The 20169-nt window shown below is 37.7% G+C and overlaps 3 protein-coding genes across 3 annotated transcripts; 1 reads left to right on the top strand and 2 right to left on the bottom strand.

The window, feature by feature from the left end:
- Positions 1-797: 797 nt before the first annotated feature.
- On the bottom strand, positions 798-5223 carry LOC149104101 (uncharacterized). The gene is made up of 7 exons (XM_089273143.1): positions 5161-5223; positions 4959-5030; positions 4285-4363; positions 3887-3959; positions 3656-3717; positions 2687-2759; positions 798-1202 (listed from the first exon to the last, which is right to left on the bottom strand). Exons 3-7 carry the CDS (start codon positions 4339-4341, stop codon positions 820-822), a joined length of 648 nt encoding a protein of 215 aa, XP_089129269.1. The 5' UTR covers positions 4342-4363; positions 4959-5030; positions 5161-5223; the 3' UTR covers positions 798-819.
- Positions 5224-5914: 691 nt separating this feature from the next.
- LOC110049173 (uncharacterized) lies at positions 5915-10833 on the top strand. The gene is made up of 7 exons (XM_020754957.2): positions 5915-6509; positions 7399-7478; positions 7931-8025; positions 8703-8775; positions 9227-9285; positions 9388-9460; positions 9959-10833. Exons 1-7 carry the CDS (start codon positions 6202-6204, stop codon positions 10177-10179), a joined length of 909 nt encoding a protein of 302 aa, XP_020610616.1. The 5' UTR covers positions 5915-6201; the 3' UTR covers positions 10180-10833.
- Positions 10834-11701: 868 nt separating this feature from the next.
- On the bottom strand, positions 11702-17116 carry LOC110049174 (nucleoside diphosphate-linked moiety X motif 6-like). The gene is made up of 6 exons (XM_020754958.2): positions 16827-17116; positions 15982-16185; positions 15405-15460; positions 13877-13952; positions 13208-13255; positions 11702-12271 (listed from the first exon to the last, which is right to left on the bottom strand). The coding sequence occupies exons 1-6, from the start codon at positions 17011-17013 to the stop codon at positions 11946-11948; spliced, it is 897 nt and encodes a 298-aa protein (XP_020610617.2). The 5' UTR covers positions 17014-17116; the 3' UTR covers positions 11702-11945.
- Between the last annotated feature and the right edge of the window lie 3053 nt (positions 17117-20169).

The following is a 20169-nucleotide window of genomic DNA, read 5'->3' on the forward strand; positions in this document are numbered from 1 at the left end:
TCACTGAATGTAGTATTCCTCCTCTTTGCCCTTGTCTGTATTTTTACAACGCCAAAATGAAGGCATTGAAAATAATCTAACTTGATCAGTTAAACAAAAGAGAAAGAAACTTATAAGAAGCCGGTCAAAAAAGAAGTTATTTTCTCCCCTTCGATTTAAGGCGATTTATGTTACAGCAGTATGCTTTATACCTGGAAGGGGATTCTCATATAAAAAACTGAGGACGGGGGTGCTCATCGTACTTTAGTGGTTGAAAAAGTGGTTTTGATTCCTGTTGGGGTGTTCAGCCTTAAAAGGTCCACAGCGGGAGTTTTCGCGGTACCTTTCAGGTGACTGAGTCGAAAAAAACATTACAGGAGACATTTGAAGATCAGCTTTACGAGTAGAAGGTATTTGATGCAATCGTCTTTATCACTATTAAAAATAATTGAAGGTGTCAGTTACTGTGTTGTTTTAGAATTGGTACCTGTAAGGAGTGAGAAAATATTCAAGCCATGCCCACGAAACAGGACCTTGGTAGCTCTTAGAGTTCTTTTCAAAATTTCTGACGCGCACCCCCGTCCTTTTGACATGGGAGTCCTTCCCCCCGGGGCTTTATATTGACTTATTTGATGGTTTCAAACTGATTTCAGTGATTACACTGCTTGTGTACTCTCAAAAATGCAGAGCCAAGCAAAGACAACAGGTTTAAGATGGTAGTAGTAGATTAGGAATAAGGTATATTTTTAGCTGAATTCGAACGCGCCGCGCGAAAAAAAAAAAAAAAAGAAAAAGAAAAAACACAACAAATTAACTAGTTTCTTGAGCATTTTTCAACATTTAATGAATGATCCATCCCGGATGAATAACAAACTGCCGCTGATCATGTAAACACACGTGCTTAGACAGCCTTGGTAACCTCCCCTTGGTCGGAGCGTAACGAGTGATCTGGGTCATAGGAACCACGCTACGCATAGGGGTTCGCCAATCGGGGGCAATATCAAACTCCGTTCTCATCTGTGCCACGCAAATGAGGTCCCCGTGTTTACGACCTCTGGTGACTGCGGGAAAAGGCGAGTGTCCGTCATCCCATTTGACTTCTTTAGCTTTCACGGCAGCAGAATTCATTGCTGGGACAGCTGGCGTCATCCGCGTTGTGGATATTTTCTCTGGTGTAGGTTGGCTGGCTATGGTCCGGAATAATTTCATGATGGCTTTTTTCTCTAAGAGAGAAACATTGAAATAACGTAGCTGTAAACTTAGATGACTAAATAATCAGGGGCAGATGCAGGATTTTTCAAAGGGGGTGGCTAGTACCTTGGGGTTGTAGAACCAATGGGGCATGCCCCCAAAATGTTGCAATTTGAGAATTGGATCCAAATTGAAACTGTTACACTAGAAGTATCAGCAAAACCACAAAGTAGAAATTACAATGAGGTGCCTGTCCAGAGTGTTTGCCTCTATTTCTGCCATAATTTTCACAGTCTTTTGTGTAAAATTTGTTTCAGTTTCCTCTGCAAAAGGGGTGTGGCTAGCCACCCAATCCACCCTTCCCCACCCCCCACCCACCCTCTAAATCTGACCCTGAACAATTTATGTTCTATAATAGAGTGTGATCATGCCGGTTAAATTTTACTTAAAATTTTTGATTTTATGACGCTTCGATTGATTTTTCAAGTAGTTTTGCCATAGAGGTTATAAAATAACGTGGCGAATCATCGCATTCTGTTGGTTTCAATTGATCCGAGAAATAAAGAGAAAATTAATAGAAAAAATCGTGCCTTTAATTTACATAGCCAGACGTAACGATAAAAAAATGTTCAGAAGAATGTGAAAGTACCTATGAATACAAAAATTACATTAATTAAGAGAGATCGAAGGGTAGAAAGAGATTGAAGAGTAATTATCTCGAAAAAATCCGTGGCTATCCCAATTTTTCTTTGTGGATTCCAGTAGCCCTTGTAAAGATTTACTTTTTCCGCCTGGTCCTACCCTGGCGCAAAAACCTTAGTATTTAGTAGGCACCGTCCTTAAGTAAAATACGTTGAAAAATCATCGTATAATCCCTTCGAAACGTTGCGTCACTGGCCACTGAGTTAATCATATTATTTTAATTAAGTATTTTAAGCCGTCCCCTTTCCAACGGCTTTGGCGCACGCTTTAGTAACAAGAAACCTTAATTAACATGAGAAACACTTGCAGAACATTTCTGAAAATACACTTAAGGTTACAAACCTTCACCATCGATTAGCGGACGAAAAGATGGTAGATAAGAGGCGTTTAGCCGAAGTTTGAAGGGTGAAGGGAGCAACTTCTCCTTACGAGTTTTGTACATTGTGTACTTTTGAGCTCCTTATGTACGCTGCATTTCATAGTTGCACTAAGACGTGATAATTGTTCATCGTCACTTAATTTCGCACGAGCGCGAACGCTAACTTAATGACGTAATAAACAAGTACCATTTCTTCGTTAATTAACAATGCACCTGAGACGTTTTTTTTTATTTTCTTATGCATAATCAGAAAGAAAATAGGCCCTCCTAAGGTTACTTTGCGAAAGCCGCTCAGTAAACATTCACTCCGCAAATGACAAAGCAAATTTCAGGAATATTTGTGAACACGAAGCAGACGAAGCGCCATTCAACTTTTTTTTTGCTACAGAGAAAAACAAACCTAAATAAACAACACTATATATAATAGCCACCAACCTTCCTCTCCGGCTTCGTTAAGCCACATCCGAACTCTCGGCGCTGCTTGAGGATGAAAGCTTTCCTTCAGAACCTACAATAGCACGAAAGAATGTATATTCACTTTATTAAAGCAATGCTCCCCATAGAGTCTCCAGTAGCTCCGTGGTTAGAACGTCCGGCTAGATCAAGGAGGGTCGTGGGTTGAAATCCCATCTGGAACTCGGATTTTTCTTCCGACTTTTCAGTTGATGCTATTTCTATTTTTTCACAGCTACAAGGTATATGAATTCATAGTTCCCAGACTGAAGTCATGGGCAGTCTGGCGGCTGCAGTCGACTATATAATTCTCATGAAAGAAAGCATTTCCATAGGCTTTTACTGGTTCCATCTTGCTTAGTCCCAGAAACCGAAGGAAGTTGTAGACCCAAGACCCGAACTATCCATCTTTGTTAATTGTTATATTAATTATTTTTTGCCGAGAATCTTGTAGCTTAGCCGGCACGCATGCCACTCGCGCTATTGCTTTAAATCACTACTCCTTTCAATCTGTATGTATTTTATACTCTTACACTTTCGTGTTTGTATTTTTTTAGTTTATAAGTTATTTATTGTAGTACGGCCACATCAGCCCTTTGGCTGCCTCCGTTTCAAACCCATACTTTACCAAAATTAATAAAGTATGTATTTATGTACAGTTCACTCAACCCCCTATATTAAACTGCCACCCTCGCGGATAGTGGATAATGGATAGTGGCGGCTTAAAAGAGGCTGGTCGCTTAATAGAGGTAAAAACAATAGAAAAAACATCATCGGGACTTTGATTACTGGCCGCCTAATAGGAGTGGCCGCTTAACAGGTGGCCGCTTAACAGGTGGGCGCTTAATAGGGGTTCGACTGCACATAAACCACATTCAACTTAACACGAAATGCTTATCATTTTTTTTATATTTATCGCTGATAAATTTCCAATCCCTGCCCTAATTTCACCTTGTCTGTTGCTCGTCTCTCTTCTTCTTTAATCCAAAATTGTTTAAGAACAGCAAGTTTCTCTGCCAGAAAAGAATAATATTGAAAATTATAAATTTTCGTTAACAATATGCCGCAAACTTCAAAGGAAAAAACTGGATCCGGTTGCAGGTTGTAAGGAGAATCCCAGAGCAGGTTGTAAGCAGAATCCCAGAGCTCGGTACAGTTCAGGTTTGAATTCTCTTTACATACCGTCATATTGCCCAGATCTCAACCAACCATAGATTCGACGAGCCTTCTTAGGAGTAAATAGACGAGGCAATATCTGAGAAAAAATAAAAGCAGGAAAATACTGAAATGCCGCCAATTTTTGACCCGGCAAGGAATGGGCCTTTCATAATAATCATGTACCAACCCCCTTGATAGAACCCTACCCCCCCCCCCCTAGATAAAACCATACTCCCCCTAGATAGAATGCTTATTCGTAACAAGATGTCGTTTTGCCCTAAAGCACGCGCTAATGATGTCGATCAACGCCTGTCTGAATCCAGACGGCTCTGTAGGTCTGCGCGCTAACCATGAGGCCACAGCGCCTCCTGGCCACAAACAAGTAACATAACTGATGCCTCGTATACCATAATTGTTCATACCTGTTCCTCAGCCGTTCTTTCTCTGTAGTTATACGAAGGTTTGCTGCAGTAGTTCATTACGAAGAGCAGTCAAGATTGGCTTGTGAAATAAAAGTACAGTTCAGGTTTGTTTCAGTTACTTCTACTGGCAACATAAAATGCTAGTATGTATGTGCGACATTTTGACCGTACTAAACAACACAAAAGGGTGATTTATACTCATATATAGGATTGCTGAAACTCATTCTTCAACCTCAGAATAAATGTTATTTTATTGAAAACACGATTTGTTCTCGAAAATCAAGCAAATAATTCAGAATTTGATTTGAATTCAGAAGTTAATTATCAGTACAAAAACGCGAAACTTCAGCTTCGTCCGCCCCAGTTAAGTTGCCTAGAGACGGCATACGTAGTTTCACCAAACAAAAGAGTCTCGGTTAAAGTTAGAGTCATAATTTTGCCTGTTTGAAGCGTTCTCGGCTCAGTTTTAGTCGGCAGTTTCGAATTATATAACTAATCATCTGAACACTTTTAAAATAAACCTAGAAAACGAACTCTTATTAAAACTCTATAATCAGCAGCCTTCTCCCGATTGTAGTTACTATAGACATGTTTAATTTTAGTAGTGATTCTGAGAAATGATTCTGAATAGAAACGATCCATAAGATATTTAGTAAAGATGATCAAAAACTCACGTTTTCTTCGAAGTTTTGAAGAGGTCCTGACTACCCCATTAATTTGCCTCCAATTCCACCGGTTTTCTGGAGCTGTGCCGGGTAATAGCTGGTATTAAATCAATTCTATTCGCTTAAGTGAATCAATAGGACATTTTGTTTAATATTTCGAGCCCCATATGTTGAATCTATGGTTTTGTGAATAGCCATTGAGATAACAAACCTTTTGTTGCCTTGCTTGCGGGATCGCTTTCGTTCACTTCAGATAATTAAGGGAAGATTTCACTTGATCAATTATTAAATAAAAGCAAATCTGTAATAACAGAACACTTTAAATTGACTTGTGCCAAAAATGGAACGGACTTGGCTTAACTGTAAATGAATTAATGAGAATTGCCCCAGCGAAAATTTTTTTCTTGGTTTCAGTCTTGTTTATATTCCAACTACAAGGACGTCCAAGAACCACGCGGGTTTTTAAAGGTTTAATTTGTTGCGATAGCGATCAAATTTGATACACTTCGATGACGCCACTCGCAGAATTTTTAAAGCTCCGAAGAACGAAAAAATTGTTGTGGTGCTTAATTCGCGTTTTTTAAACGGATCATTTTTTTTCTTTTCTTTTTAGCCAGTGTGCTTGTATGGAAACGGAGATTCGGCCAAAACTGCCCGCGTTGCTCGTAATCAGTCCTAGCCATTGATACTCTGAAAGGTTTTTGCCTTTCTTAGTGCTTGCTGGAAGAAGTACTTCAAACCATGTTTGCCTTTCAATTTATTAAACCCAGTTTATCCCGATTTCTTTGTCTTCTACAAACAACGGGTTTTGGAAGCTAACAGCCGTTGAGAATACGGTTTTCCTTTCCTTTCAATAATTAATCAATTTAGTCTATGGCTTACCATAATTAGCCATTGTTAAAACTTGCGGTATATTGGATGAAATGACATGTCAAGGGAAGTCAATTAGCAAACGGTATGGTTATTCATTAACCCGGCGCTGCATAAATTAAAGTTACTAAGCAATCTCATTGTTGTCGGTTTAACCGCGGTGCGGCAGAAAACAGTTTATTTCTTGACTCTTTGTCAAATTTGGCAACTAAACGAGGTTGGAGCGACCTGCAGATCAACTCTGGCGTAGCCCAGGGCAATATCTTACGAATAACACGCGATCTCCACTGGCAAAAGCGAAATCATCGTATCGCGACCAGAATATTGCCGGGAACATCGATTGAAAGCTAGAGAACGGCTTTGATGTTATTGGTGTGTCATAATGACTCACATTTTAACAAATCCAGGCTATCCAAATGAGCTTCGCTTTCGCTCCAAGTCTGCCGAAGTGTTTAGAGAACATGAAAGACGAAAACAAGGTATTTCACAATCGGATTTCGACAAGATTCGCAGCCTTTCTCGCCAGTCATGGAAGCATACTTGGGAAAACCCTGGCGAGCCTTTGCCTTCTGTAAAATGTAACCACTTTGTTACTACTTACTCGACAACACATAACTACAGAGCTCTTCAAGAACCCACTCCGTGTCGCCCGACTTCGCCAACAAGACGAAATAATCCTCACCCTACAAGGTTTGTATTTCTTTTGTTTTTTGAAGTGGTTGTAGTAAAACACCCAAGCGGCTTAATTTAGCGTTTAACTTTGACGAAGATGAGTGGGAACATACGGTGTAAGTGGTAACGTTTATTTCTCACTTTGAAAAGCGCGATAAGACTGAGTTCTTGTGAGTAATGAAGAGTAGTAAAGAAGGTGCCTTTATACCGTGTAAAGTTACTATCGCTGCAGTTCATTGTTGAATTTAAATGTTTCAAATACTAATGACAAAATTTATTTTAAGCTTCAGTATTGATCGGCTAAACTCCAGAATACCCGGCCACTTATTAGCATCTCATTGAATAAGAATAGCAACTATTGTTATATACTTCGTTCTTCAAAGCCCACCGGCACAGGTAAATAAAGTGGCCGGGTATTCTGAAGTTGCTCCTATTGATCTTCCATATGTCGTGTTTATAACAAAATTTCTTTGTCATGATTGGTTGTCTGCTCGCCTATTTGTCACACACAGTTGTTGCGCCCTTTGCCATATTGCGGCTTTAATTAATAGCTTCCCTTATAATGTTCCCTACAATAGAAGTTATGGAAACTGCTTCTGACTTTTTTATCTCAGAAGTAATTGGACCTCATGTCCTACAATTCAGAGAGTATAAATATTATTGTGCCCGTAATTTCAAATTAGCCTTGTGCTGTGCACTCATCCGATTTTGAAATTACTTGTTTGAATTTTAACTCCCTGAATTGTGTTCCACTCAGTCGAAATACCATTACTAATATCAAGTAATTTTTAGCCTTGGGTTCTTTAATGTCATGACTCCACAACAAATTGTAGTGGGTATTTGACAAAGAAGTAATTTTATTCTGGTGTTGACTGTATGTAACTGATGCCCTCTCATTTCTCCCCAGATCATTTTTGCGACTCAGGTTGAGGGAGGCTAAGGGGTTTCCCAAGCCGAAAGAAAAACCAGGACAGGACCCTTATGATGGTGAGACAATAAAAATAGACAATAATAATAATCATTAATATTTAATGATGCAACAGACCTTGCCTTATCATGATGGTAACTACATTATATTCTCAAAAGTAACACAAAAATGAAAATTATTTAAAATGTATGTCAGTATTTTTTATTAAGGACAATTTTTTAAAAAATTAAGCATCTGACACTCCTAAAGGGTTTCTTGTACCAGTATAGTTGTACCTCTTGTGTAATAGAACGAACACCCTTATGACCATGGAAGGTGTCCAGTTCTGAGATGTTAAAAATGAACATAATGTAGTGTTTGTTCAAGTCACATTGGGCCACAACTTTTGATCTGTCTATAATGGTACATTGCTTGCACAAATTAGTGATTATGTTAGCCACTCAATTTATCAGTGGTTTCTAATATTTAAATCTGGTTTATATATTTCAAAATTAACTCTTCTCTTATATAGTTGGTTATAAGCCTGATGAACCAAGTGACAACCAGCAAACAATGTACTACACATTATGGGAGATGAAAGATATGGAAAAGAGAGGAACAGATGAGGTAATTAATTAATATAAAGTGACTAAAAATAGTGCACACTATTTATTTTAACCAGTTTTGTTTAAAGTAAAACTTGGAACAAATCAGAAAGGTTACTAATGCTCAGGACTTTGGCATTTTTAGAATGATTTCCAAGGAATAGGTGATGGAATATAATCTTATGTGAAATGGGCTATTGGGCTGAAATGGGCTGATTTTATGCAGTACTGCTTACATTGATCAACAAAGGCAGTAGAAGCTAAGAAGAAATAAAAATGGTGGAAATTAAAGTGTATGTGAAACACTTTTGTCAAGTATACAATGTAGATTATGGGGGAGGGGGGGGGGGCACTGGGTGGCATATAGGCAACTTCAAGAAAATAAATGCTATTAATTTTGAACAGTGCCATAAATTATAGTGGTGAGGGTAACCCCAAAGTTTTTATAATTTTGGTAAGTATTTGTAATGTACTGATCTACTTCATTTGCCTCTCAGTTCCTTTCTCATTAACCTTCAAAACAGTGTTTTACTAAACGGTGCAGGCACCTCCAATTCCTGCTAAGTTTCCTTTGAAATGTTGTTATGTGGACATTGACCTTTCCTACACAGTTTGTCAGATCAGTGTACCAAGTTTATTTGCAATAGCACTGACTGAGTGACAATAAACAGTTCTTCTATCTGTTATGCATGTTTCCAGGTATTAAAAGCTGTCATGAATCCAAAAGCCATACCAGCGACACAAGCTTGGGTGAGAAATGCTACCATGAAAGGTAATGGAACAAAAGTTGTAACAAACAACTAAGTCTGCGAGGTGGAGAGGTGTATTCCATGGATGGGTCATATTCACGTCATGTAGACAACTGATTCTAAAACTCATTGATAATATTCATGACCATGACAGTGTTTTGGATATCTCATCTTTATTAGCATACATTAGATTTTTACGATTTATTTCTCCGTTTTCTCCTTTTCTCTCTATATTACATGAAAGATGTGAAAAAAAAAATTGTCCAAAATGAATCAAAATTTATATATTGGCAGGTAAAAATAGTCTATAATTACAAGATGTATACACCATTCCACCAGGTGTGGGTTCTTGTCTTTTAAAAGATGTTTTGTAGTTGCAAATGCATGCTCCCATACATGTAGGCTACTTTGCACACACTGTGTTAATATTTGCTATACTTAATATATGTATTTGCATGTTTTTCTTTTCAACAGACAAGAAGACAGTCACAAACATGATGAATGCAGCACAAGACACAGTACAAATGGAAGAGGTAAATGGTTAAAGATGTGATTATAGCTAACCTTCAGGTTCAAACAATTACCAGTATTATCAATAACTGAGTGCTATGTTTTCCTTTTCACAATTGAATTAGACTGTCAGTTCCACATTCAGGCCTGATGTTGTACCAGCTGTAAATCGATGGTTAAAGAAAGCTGGAAATGAAGGTATACTACATGCTGACTAATGTAAATATACATGTAATATATTACTAGAATAAATAAAATTACTATGTAATATTTATCTATTCAACAGTTATAGTATTTTACATGTATTTTACTGTGTGAAAAACTGTGTATCACAAGTAACATGACTTTGACTTTTTGTAATCAGGGAAATTTATGTGATCAAAAGAAGATTGCAAGAATGTTGTTGTACTTCCTGAAAGCAATTTGACAAATATGCACACTTCTCGCACTTAGCAGACGTTCATAATGGCTGTTAAGCCTACGAAGTGTGCAAAAGCAATTCATGGTCTGTTGTAAATTAATCTTCTAAGCTTTCTGTTATGAGGAGACATTCTCTTACAACAGATCTGGAACACTAATTTGAACAAAGCAAAATTCATTTGATTTTTACTTTTTATTGAAATCCCATCTTTTTTATCCTCCAGTTATTCATTCTGGACTCTTAACTTAACTTGGCTCTCTCTTTTCTTTTTCCAGAACAGCAAGCTGTAATGAGATTAATTAGAACACTGGCATCTGATCCAATCCGTGATGGCACGATAGATCCACGCTACACAGGACAACAGCATCCAGACAGATACATCTTAGGAAAATACAAAGTGCGGCAAACACTGCCAGCAGAAATGCGCATTAATGTGAAGAATCACTTTCCAAAAAAGTCTCATTTCAAAGCACATCCTGCATGGTTGCAGTCTTGATGCCAGATGAAAGACTTTTTTGTAGCTTTATGTAGTACTGTTGTGTTGGTATTGTCAGTCCCACTCTTGTTTGCAAAACTTGACCTGCTGTTGCTCATAATAGAGTGCATCAAATCTTGCATGCAAATGTCAATCATTACTATTTGGAAAATCACATAAAGTTTGGGCATAAATACAACAACAAGGCTATTGAAAGAAAGTACCTGTAAGACAGAATTTGAAAATTGAATGTATTTTCACATGTGTAAACAGAATTTTATTTTATTTTAAAAGGCATATGTCACTCATAAAATTTATCAGAGTTTACAGTGCCATTCAGTATGTTATTTCTGAATCAGTATTTTAAAAGAGTGTTTTAAATTGTACAGAGCTATATAACATTTTAATATGTTACTTGATGTATAGCTAATTTTGCTTGTGCAGGTCTGTACAATGGAAATTCCGTATTTGGCAAGGAGTAAGCTTACTCCTTGAAACTTAATTAAAATGAAAATCCATGGACATTTCTGTCAATCTGTTTCACTAAGGTTTAATCACTTGCGAATGATTATTTATTATCATTAACCACTGTTGTTTGTACATGGTCTCATTGAAAAAAAAGTTTAATGAAGTACTGCAATTTAATATTAAATAAAAATAATTTGCACTGCATAATTTGTACAGTTATATGTGTTTCAGTTTAGTATTAATTATGTAGAACCAGGCCTGTACTTCAGCTACAAATCACTTAGCATCATGTTTAACATATCTAGCATAAGAGGCAGCTTGATATTGCCTAATAAATATGCCTAATCGTGGTTTTTGACGCCATCGTGCCATGTCTACAGGCAAAGCGGTCAGAAATTACAGTGTTTGTATGGGCATCCGATGGGAAATAACATTTTTTAAATATTGAATTTTGCACTACTTGTAAACCGCAACTTTACCATCTAGGTAGCACTGATTGTATTCACCAAATTTGAAGGATGTAGCTGGGCTAGAAGACGTTCAGTTAATTTTTAATTTCCCATACATTTGTCTATAATTTTTTCCCATGAATCGCGTCCACCCAGCCAAATTTGCAGGAAAATGTATGGAAAATTAGAAAATACACTGAGCATCTTCAAGCCAAGCTGCATCCTTCAAACTTGGTGAATACAATGTTCTAGTATTTTGACCTGATAATTACGCCTATTGAATTCCACTGTCTTTGGTGAGCAATAATTATTACTAGAATACAGTGGAATCCCAATTTTATCAACCCAAGATTTCTGGAACCTCCTGATTATTCAATTAAGCTATCTTTCACTTGCTTGCAAAAAAGTTAGGGGCATTAGTGGCCTCAATTTTTGAAACCTCCCAATGTTTTGAACTGGTCTCTGTTCCCTCACGTAGTTTGAAAAATCCAGACTCCAGAGTACATTGGATAACTGAAATTGAGGGCGCTGCCCATTATGCCAGACCGACCGGTCAGAGACCAGTGGGATTACCCGAGGACAAATGGAACGACATTTTTCAATCAAACCGGGCCAACCAACAAGAATGGCTCTTACCATTTTTTTATTCCTTTCCCGAATTCCTTACATAAGTGAAAGCTACTGAAGAGAAGTAGGGCAATGAACCAGTTTGTGAAAATGGAACGGCAAATTTCGGTCTGACCAGTCAAAGTAGACCACCTCCAAGACCATTCTGGTCTGAAGGAACCAAAATGGACCTTTCCATTTGACTTCCGGCTGAAATTTCTAGAATCTTTGGCATAATGGAAAGTACTCTAAAAGTCACTATTGCTAGCTTGGTAGATATTTGTGGAAGAGAGTGAATGTCTGGTTGGGATTCACCCAAGATTGCACTCTGTTTCCCACATTGTCAACACTTTCAAATCCATTCTTCAGTCCATGCAATGTTAACCTGGCTGCTAACTTGGTCAACGGAGTGGTGTCCGTGTGAGTAATGAGAGTTGATAATTTCATCCACTCACACTTGGCAATCTCGTCTTCGCAGTGGCTTATTCCAAAACTTGATGGTTCCATTCTACACACAATGTAGATGTCAGACTTGTCAAAGGCATTCCTCATTTGATGCTGTTGTCTAAATAGTAAGACAGACTTGAATTCTGCAAAGTAAAAGTCGATGAGAAGAAATCAAGATTTATTACGTCTTTCAATAACGTGGACTCTAAAATCGAAAGCTCAACCGACAAAATGCATTTTTTGCTACCATCAATCGAATGTTTGGCGGCTCCTCCCAGCTTCTGACTATTGCTGAGCACTGTTTCGTTGTCTGAACTGTGCTCAACAATTTGATTAGCACACACTTAGCAGTTGTCGCAAACTGGGAAGAGCCACCGAACATTTGATTGAGGGTAGTGAAAAACCCATTTGCCAGTTGAGCTGTCAATTTTAGAGTCTACAGTTACGTTATTGAAAGGGGCAGTAATGAGACAAACCACAAGCGTCCAGCTGGTTCAAAAGCCTGACAATGACTAGTCTTCAATCAGGGAAGGCCATATTACCTTAGATTTGTTTAAATGTTATCAATAATGGCCAAATAGGCGATGGTGGTATTTGTAGGGTCATTAGCATTATTTTACCTAATTTCTCTTATTCAGCCTCAAACAAGCTAGCTGTGGAGCTTGTGAAGATTAAAATCAGTTTCAGGGCTTTCTTAAGGCCTGTAACCCCAACACCTGCATGTATTAAATTTCATGATCGTGTGACAAGTGAATCTTTCCTACCAGTTTGTTTGCAAGCTTGTCAAATGAGTTTTGCACTTTCTAGCAAGATACAATGCAAGATATATGTTACAGAGAAGAGTTCGACAAATGCAAAATCCATCGCATGGATTTGCCTCGAAACGGACACTTTTGAGGAATTTACAACAGCTGTGCTGCAAACTGTAGCCAAGAGATGTTTGTCATCATGTGATCAATTTGTCTTTAATCTGCAGCTGAAACCAATGTTGGGTGCAATAGGCTGAAAAAAAATCCATTTCAACAGACATCTGGCTAGGATCAATAGTATTCAAGTCACGTAATCTTCAACACAGTTACCTGCTCTGACTCCAGTTTCTTCCCAGACTTCACGAGTGGCTGTTTCTTCTGGACAGTCATGCAGAGAAATAGCACAGAACAAACCAAAAAATTGAGGCCAAAAATAAAAATAAATAAATACATGCCACTTTTATTATCTACTTTTGCTAAGTAAACTCAGGCAACAATCATTGATTGGCTGAAATCTGTACAATTCGGTGACGTTAAAACAACTGCACTGAAATCAGGCTGGATTTATTTTATTATTTCTGTTTCCCATGTAATTCAGCTGTATCATTACGGTAGTGACTTGTTAAACCAGGCTAAACATGGATGTAGGGTCATTTTTCTATATTTTAACCAGACAAACAGACCAGGCACAGGGCCGTAGTCAGAAAAACGTTTTCAACACTGAAGCAATGCCCGTGGTTAAATTCTCTTGATGGGTATTTAGCAGTGTTTTACATGTACATTCCCCCTCCAAAGAAAGAGCAAAAACAAAAATGACTGACTGAGGCAAGTGTCTTGGTTTATTTGCCTCATACTGGCTACATCCAGAGCCTAACCACAAAAGGTGGTCATTTGAAGCACAAAACAATTCATAGAAATGGCTTGAATAAAATCAAGTTACAAAGCTTTTGCTAGTTGGAGGAAAACTAAGCATTCCAAATGAATTACACTATAACCCACCAAGACTTTCTCCTTCGTCTGAAAGTCCTCCAGGAAATTTCCATACTGCCTTTCTTATGTGTGGGCCAATTTTTAACTACAATGTAAACGTTAAACACACATTAATAATGAGTCATCAACAAACATCAGACAAATTACTAAATTATACAGCTTAATTAACTTAACTTCAACAGTTGTTATTAAATTAACATATTAACTACATGTAACAGTTTTGAAGCAGTTTGAAAGACTCTTTGCTTTGAAACCTTTCAATATGAAAAAGAATGTTTAACATCCCTTATTCTATAATAATTCCCATGGGGGAATGTGTGGTATGTTTGGGCCCAAAGGGTATGGTTTTTTAGCTGTTTTGATCATAGATAGAGTATCAATTTTGGCTAATTTGGTCTTAATAAGGGTAATTATGGCTTTTGCACACAAGCCTTGAATTTGGTATGTTTTTTTAGAAGAAACTACTTTTTCATCATAATAAATTTTATCAACAAGACTTTCAACCAAAGCTCTTCACAATACCCTTGACATTGGTCTGAACTGGGTAACAAATTGAAGGGTTTCGTGCAAAAAGGGCGTATGTAGCATTTGGGCCGATTTTTATTTTTTGCAGGATCGAGCAAATTTTTGGCAGACTGACTTGTTTTGACATGAAAAGCATCGTTGCGTAATTGTTTTTGTTGATTTGCGCTTCGTTTTCGAGAAATAACGTTTGCAAAAAATGCAGTTTTCTATAGGTATCTTTTGGAGATCTTTTGTTGAGTGAAAAACAAATGAAACCTTTGTTTTGCTAAACGATGAAGTCACCGAAGTGTGGTATTTGGCGCTAGTTTTATTATTCAATCATATAATTATGCAATTCTCTTACTGTTGCTTCGTTAGCGCAAGCGAATAAGGCGCTGAACGGGCTGGATTCAAGTTTGTTTTGTCGTGACACCAGTTTGATACGAGGTCAGTCAATATTTTTTTCTGGTCTATTTCTCTACTTCTTTCAAAAATCAAAACATATATTTAAGAGAAACCGTGCTGTTGAAGCTGCTAAAAGTAACCGTTTGCGCTGCGTCAAAATCCACCTTGGAAGGATTCGCTCTAAAAGATGCCACTCAAAAAACTGAATTTTTTTGCATATGTTATTTCTCGAAAATGGAGCATAAGTCAACAAAACCAATTATGCAACGATGCTTTTCATGTCAAAACAAGTCAGTTTGCCAAAAATTAGCTCAATCCTGCAAAAAAAATAAAAATGGGCCCAAAATGCTACATACGCCCTTTTTGCATGAAACCTTCAATTATAAGACAGGTCTGAAACACGGTCTGGTCTCAAATAGGGTTAGGGTTTTGGGAAGGGGGCTGCACACCACCACCCGATTGTTCTGGAAGTGCCCCAACACACCCCCCCTGCCCCCTGTCCCCCCCTCCCCCCACCGGCTGATAATAATTACATTGTTTCACCATCAAACATGAAATAAATATAGTGTATTTGAAGCAGATTCTTTAAAAAAACAATCAACAAACATTACATTTTGTGAACACATACCAAATTCTTTTCTTGAACAACCAACACTTCACTTTTTTCTTTGTTAAGAACAAGACCTGAAAATAATTACAGCAATCTTGGGTTATGAGCAAAGGTTTTGTAATGCCCACAAGCAAGTAAAAATTAATGATAAGAGCAAACAACATTTTCAGAGTCATCCTGACGCCATTCTCAAGTTTAACAAGATAAGAAATAAATGAGTGTCTTTCGTTACAAGGTTGGCTTCTTTCCTTTTTTGGATTTGCCATGACACTGTATGGTTGTTGTTTTGTATTTGGATCCTTTCAGATGTTGAGCTCTTAAAGTATATAATTTAGGGAGCGAGGGCACAGGTGATAATGAAAAGGTCACAGATGACATAGAAGAGAGGACTAAAAAGATTAATCCAAAGAAGTCCACAGTCAGACATTTAATTTTCTTGTGCCTGCTTCCAGGCCATTCTCGCGCTCTATGCTCACTCTTGCACACTCACGCACCCAAAAGAAAAATAACTTACACAAAAAAAAATGTGAATGGACAGACTACTTGCTAAACCCATAATGCTGTCAATGAAAAATGCAATATTGATTACAGTTACCTGAAACTCCAACTTGGTGTGTAGCATAAGGAGGTACCTTACTTTGCCTCCCTGGAAGCCATTTTAACAGCATGGCATAGTCACCAACAGCATGATGGTAACTGAAGCCATGATTAAATGCCACGGGTATCAGGTAACTCTGAGCAATTGGTACTTTCATCCACACTGATTTCTTTCTGACCCTTTTCCAGTGCAGAATACTATCTGAATGACATGCAGTATGCAATATTCAAGTTAACACTGCCACTATAAAATAACGTTGAAAAATAAACACCTAATTCTGCATTTCTTCATGTCAGTCATCTCCTATCCTGCCAGGCTATCCCACTTTTGTATAGACCAGCAGGTGTAGTAGACTTGAAATCAATGGCCGTGTATCTTCAGAGCGTCTTCAGAGCTAGTTTACAAACCAGTGAATTTGATAGTTATATAATTGATAGTTACACATGAGGAAGGTGACATCACTCAGTGGTTAGGGTGCCCAATTTGTTACTTGGAGGTCCCAGGTTGAAATCCGCCCCTCCCCCCGCCAGGCTCTCTGGGTGGATTTTCTCCACATCCTGTCAATAGCACACTGGTCAGCCTCCAACCAGCATGGTTTTTAAAAAAGTTTTTGCACAGCGTTATTTACAAAATTTATTTCTTCATTTATAGTATCTCCAATTAGCAGAGCAGTGCTAAATACCGTGACACCTAAAAAAATTCATTTATTTTTAATTTGTTATGTGACAAAGAATTATAGCAGCATGAGATTAAAGAGGATGGCTGGCACAACATGGCTCTACGGAATGCCGTGTATCTTAAATTTTTTACAAGCCTTGTTTTTTTACAGAACGTGAACTTACCTTTTAATCTGGTAGAAAACTCATCAAGGTTAGGGTTGTCTTCAAGCTGGCTCAAATTCACTTCCACTCCGTTGAACTGTGTTTCCTCCCATTTCAGTGATGATCTTACCGGAGAACTGTGCTCATATCGACAGAAGCTAAGTGCTCTGCCAGTCTTGTCAACATATCTTCTAAATATGCGTAGCATGAAGTTACTTTTATACCAAAAACCTCTAAATATTATTGTGCAATTTCCACTCAGTACTCGTCCGCCATTTTGAATTTTCAAGATTGACCGCTGGACCGTGGTACCGGACAATTTTAATGCTGTGAGGGCACGGTAATCATGGCGGATGGCAAAAAATGGGATGACAAAATGCGGATAGAAAAATGAGGATGGAAAAAGGTGCATGGAAAAATGAGGACGGAATAATGCGCATGGAAAAATGAAGATGGAAAAAATTGCGGATGGAAAATTGCTAATGGCAAATATGTGGATGGTACTGGTAAGGGGAATTATCTTACGATGTTTTCTTACAGACCTAAGTTCCATTTTTTACTAAATTATATTTAATCACAAAACAGATTGAAACATTTTTACGCCAAATCCAGAAAAAGGAAAAGACTCAATCGAATAATCACAAACTAGACTTTTCTTCGACCTTACCTTTACCTCTGGCAATCTTTGTTAACCTTTCCTTTGTGTGCTTTTGTAGTGAAAAAGCTGGTCCACCGCGTCAAATGGACAAGATAAGGCCTTCAGATATGGAAGGTACAGAGCGTTTCTTTAAAAGCGCTTTTACAGCTTACTCTGATGTAGATTTCATGTAGTTAAAATAACGAAAGATAAAAATCGAATACAAGGAACAAACATCTATAGACCGCCGCAGGAGGTTCTTTTTGCAGACAGAGCAGTTCTGTAACACTACTGCAAGGCAATTTCCGTAAAAACAAATCACGAGAAGTTATGAAAACTAAAGAAAATGTTAAAAAGAAACCGAATAAATGGCAAGATTTAAATTCTGCAAAGAAACTGAATTCTTATAAATTAAAATTCCGTAGTACCACACGTTCTTTCCAGCGAACTTCGTCCGCAGGAATTTTTACGGTCAAAATTAAAAATGTTGGTTGTATCAACGGTTAGATCTTCATGCGATTGCGTAAGCTTATTCATTGTCAGAGAAAAGTTTTTTTTTCCCAAGATATTTTCCAAAGACGTGAAAAAGAGGTAAGAAAACTGAGTATGCGTCATAATTTGCGCGCGCATAAATTTCGTCATGATTAAAGTTGAATTATAACGCAACTAGAATTACTTAGCTGGACGAAAAGTGCGTTTTACGACGCTTCACCGCGGTATTCTTGTCTGTGAGATTTTCGACAGTTAGAGGCTTCTATTTATTAAATGTCTTACTAATTGGCTCCGAGGGTTAGGGGAATAAAACAAAAGAAACCGCATCGGGTATAACGGATGAATAATTAACTTCTTTTTTTATTTCCTTACGCCTCGGAGCCAAGTTGGAATTTTAATATATCGAAATTGGCCTATATAACTAAAAACATAGCATGTTCGGATCAAAATTCCTTTCAGGGGCGTGTTTTTTTCCCAGGTTGCTCATTTTTCACAATTCAAAGCACACAATCTTAACGTGGGATACATTTCTTTTGTTCAAAGCATATTTCTCGTGGCTGTAATGAATTTTAATGTGGGTATATATAAAGAAGTGTAGAATGACACACCCATTTTAGCGTCGGTCGCCGTTACATTGAAGGCAAGGGCGAAGACATCTTGGTCGCCGTGCTTCCTTCAGGCAAGTCCATATTTTCATTATTTATCTCCGTTGAATTGAAGGCAAGGCGAAGACATCTTAGTCGATGCGCTTCCTTCAGGTAAGTCCACATTTTCTCTACTAGTTACTTGTCCCAGCTGTTTCCCTCGTCTTTCAATTTGATCATTTAGTGGCATGGTATAATAAAACTTTCCTCAGTGCTCTGAAAGCTTCGAGGTGCATGTATTTTTCGGTGACACCGAAGACTGTATATAGGCGAAGTTGATATACCGAATAGCAAACATTTCTCTTGTGAGTAACTGAATGGTTATTTTTAATAAAATGTTTGTTTACAGCTTGATAATCTGCTTGGTTTGCCGTTTGACCTTGTCATTCGCAATTTGTTTCGTCACCTCGGAGCGCTACCATGTACACTCTTTCTAACTGTTATAAAAACAGAAAATTCCCACCGTCTTTGCCTTTGCTCTGATATGAAGAGAACAGTTATGTAGTTTATATCGAAACCTATAACTAATGTCCATTCCTTTCCCACTGCAGTGCACCAATTTGTTGGTGGCCGTTCAAAAGTGTTATTCCACATTTTGAAGGAGTTTTGTTAAGCGCAAGGCCGATAGACGTCCGTTAACTGATACCGGCTAATACTCAATCAAGTCAGTTTTGCTTGAGTTAACCTTCGATAAACTTAACCATGGCTTTCCTGTTTTTTTCACAAGAGTTGACCAGAAGCAGCAACTGTATCCAAAGGAATTGAATTGGGGTGACAGGCGTCAATCGCCAATTCAAATGAAGTGTAGCACGACCAGCAATGGACTCCTGGCAAGTTTCATGTTGGCAACAATTCCGTTGAAGTTCAGATAAGTGGAAAACTGTTATCCCTGTGAATTGATCGAACAAAATTTATGATCTTCGTTTCTTTGAAGATTTGCAGATAAATCCAGTTTAGGGACATTGAGACGTAACATTAGAACCGGTTTGCAATTTAATAAAGAATGTAACCGATTTCAAAATGAGTGAATGTCGTTGGCATTTTTGCATGCCTTGGTGCTGAATGCATGTTTCGTAATTTTGATGGCGAGTCTCCACCATAGACTTCGTGTTTGGACGTATTTTTGCTTAAAATTAACCCACAAACAAAAGTAGCACGTATAATTTCGTACTTTTAAGTTAGAACTTTTTTCATTTTTCTTACAAAGACAGGAAATCGAATACTGAGTCAAAGATCTTACGATTTGGTGGCACTAAAGTTTTACAGTTTTTTTTTTTTTTTTTTTTTTTACATGATTGATTGCTTCAGTTTATCGTCCTGTGATTGTGTTTTTCTGTTTAAAAAAACTTTTTTGAAATCCATAGCAAGAATCTGATAACTTCTTATTTATTGACTTCATCGGCAATCTCGTTTATTAATTCTAAAAAAATCAAAACAAAAATCTTAGCTTGAGCAACTGACGGGCGCTTAGCTGTGTATAATGTTTAATATGGGCATAGTTCAATTAGAAAAAATGAGCAAAAAATTGAAAAGAATCTCGGCGCAGGAAAAGATTTGCAAGCTCGTTAGGCTCGCTATATTGTTATTTGTT

This window comes from Orbicella faveolata, unplaced genomic scaffold (genome assembly GCF_042242905.1).
Source record: "Orbicella faveolata isolate gen_17 unplaced genomic scaffold, um_ofav_v1 contig_35, whole genome shotgun sequence".
Lineage (NCBI taxonomy): Eukaryota > Metazoa > Cnidaria > Anthozoa > Scleractinia > Merulinidae > Orbicella > Orbicella faveolata.

What these genes read in the sequence shown, in the direction of transcription:
- LOC149104101 (XM_089273143.1), bottom strand. Translation starts at nt 4,341, where the DNA reads ATGAACTACTGCAGCAAACCTTCGTATAACTACAGAGAAAGAACGGCT. An exon ending in AAAGAACGGCTGAGGAACAG is followed by an intron (nt 3,960 to 4,284) that starts GTATGAACAATT and finishes ATTTTTTCTCAG; the next exon opens with ATATTGCCTCGTCTATTTAC. An exon ending in GAGATCTGGGCAATATGACG is followed by an intron (nt 3,718 to 3,886) that starts GTATGTAAAGAG and finishes CTTTTCTGGCAG; the next exon opens with AGAAACTTGCTGTTCTTAAA.
- LOC110049173 (XM_020754957.2), top strand. Translation starts at nt 6,202, where the DNA reads ATGACTCACATTTTAACAAATCCAGGCTATCCAAATGAGCTTCGCTTT. An exon ending in AATAATCCTCACCCTACAAG is followed by an intron (nt 6,510 to 7,398) that starts GTTTGTATTTCT and finishes ATTTCTCCCCAG; the next exon opens with ATCATTTTTGCGACTCAGGT. An exon ending in GAGAAATGCTACCATGAAAG is followed by an intron (nt 8,776 to 9,226) that starts GTAATGGAACAA and finishes TCTTTTCAACAG; the next exon opens with ACAAGAAGACAGTCACAAAC.
- LOC110049174 (XM_020754958.2), bottom strand. Translation starts at nt 17,013, where the DNA reads ATGCTACGCATATTTAGAAGATATGTTGACAAGACTGGCAGAGCACTT. An exon ending in ACACCAAGTTGGAGTTTCAG is followed by an intron (nt 15,461 to 15,981) that starts GTAACTGTAATC and finishes AATTATTTTCAG; the next exon opens with GTCTTGTTCTTAACAAAGAA. An exon ending in AGACGAAGGAGAAAGTCTTG is followed by an intron (nt 13,256 to 13,876) that starts GTGGGTTATAGT and finishes ATGACTGTCCAG; the next exon opens with AAGAAACAGCCACTCGTGAA.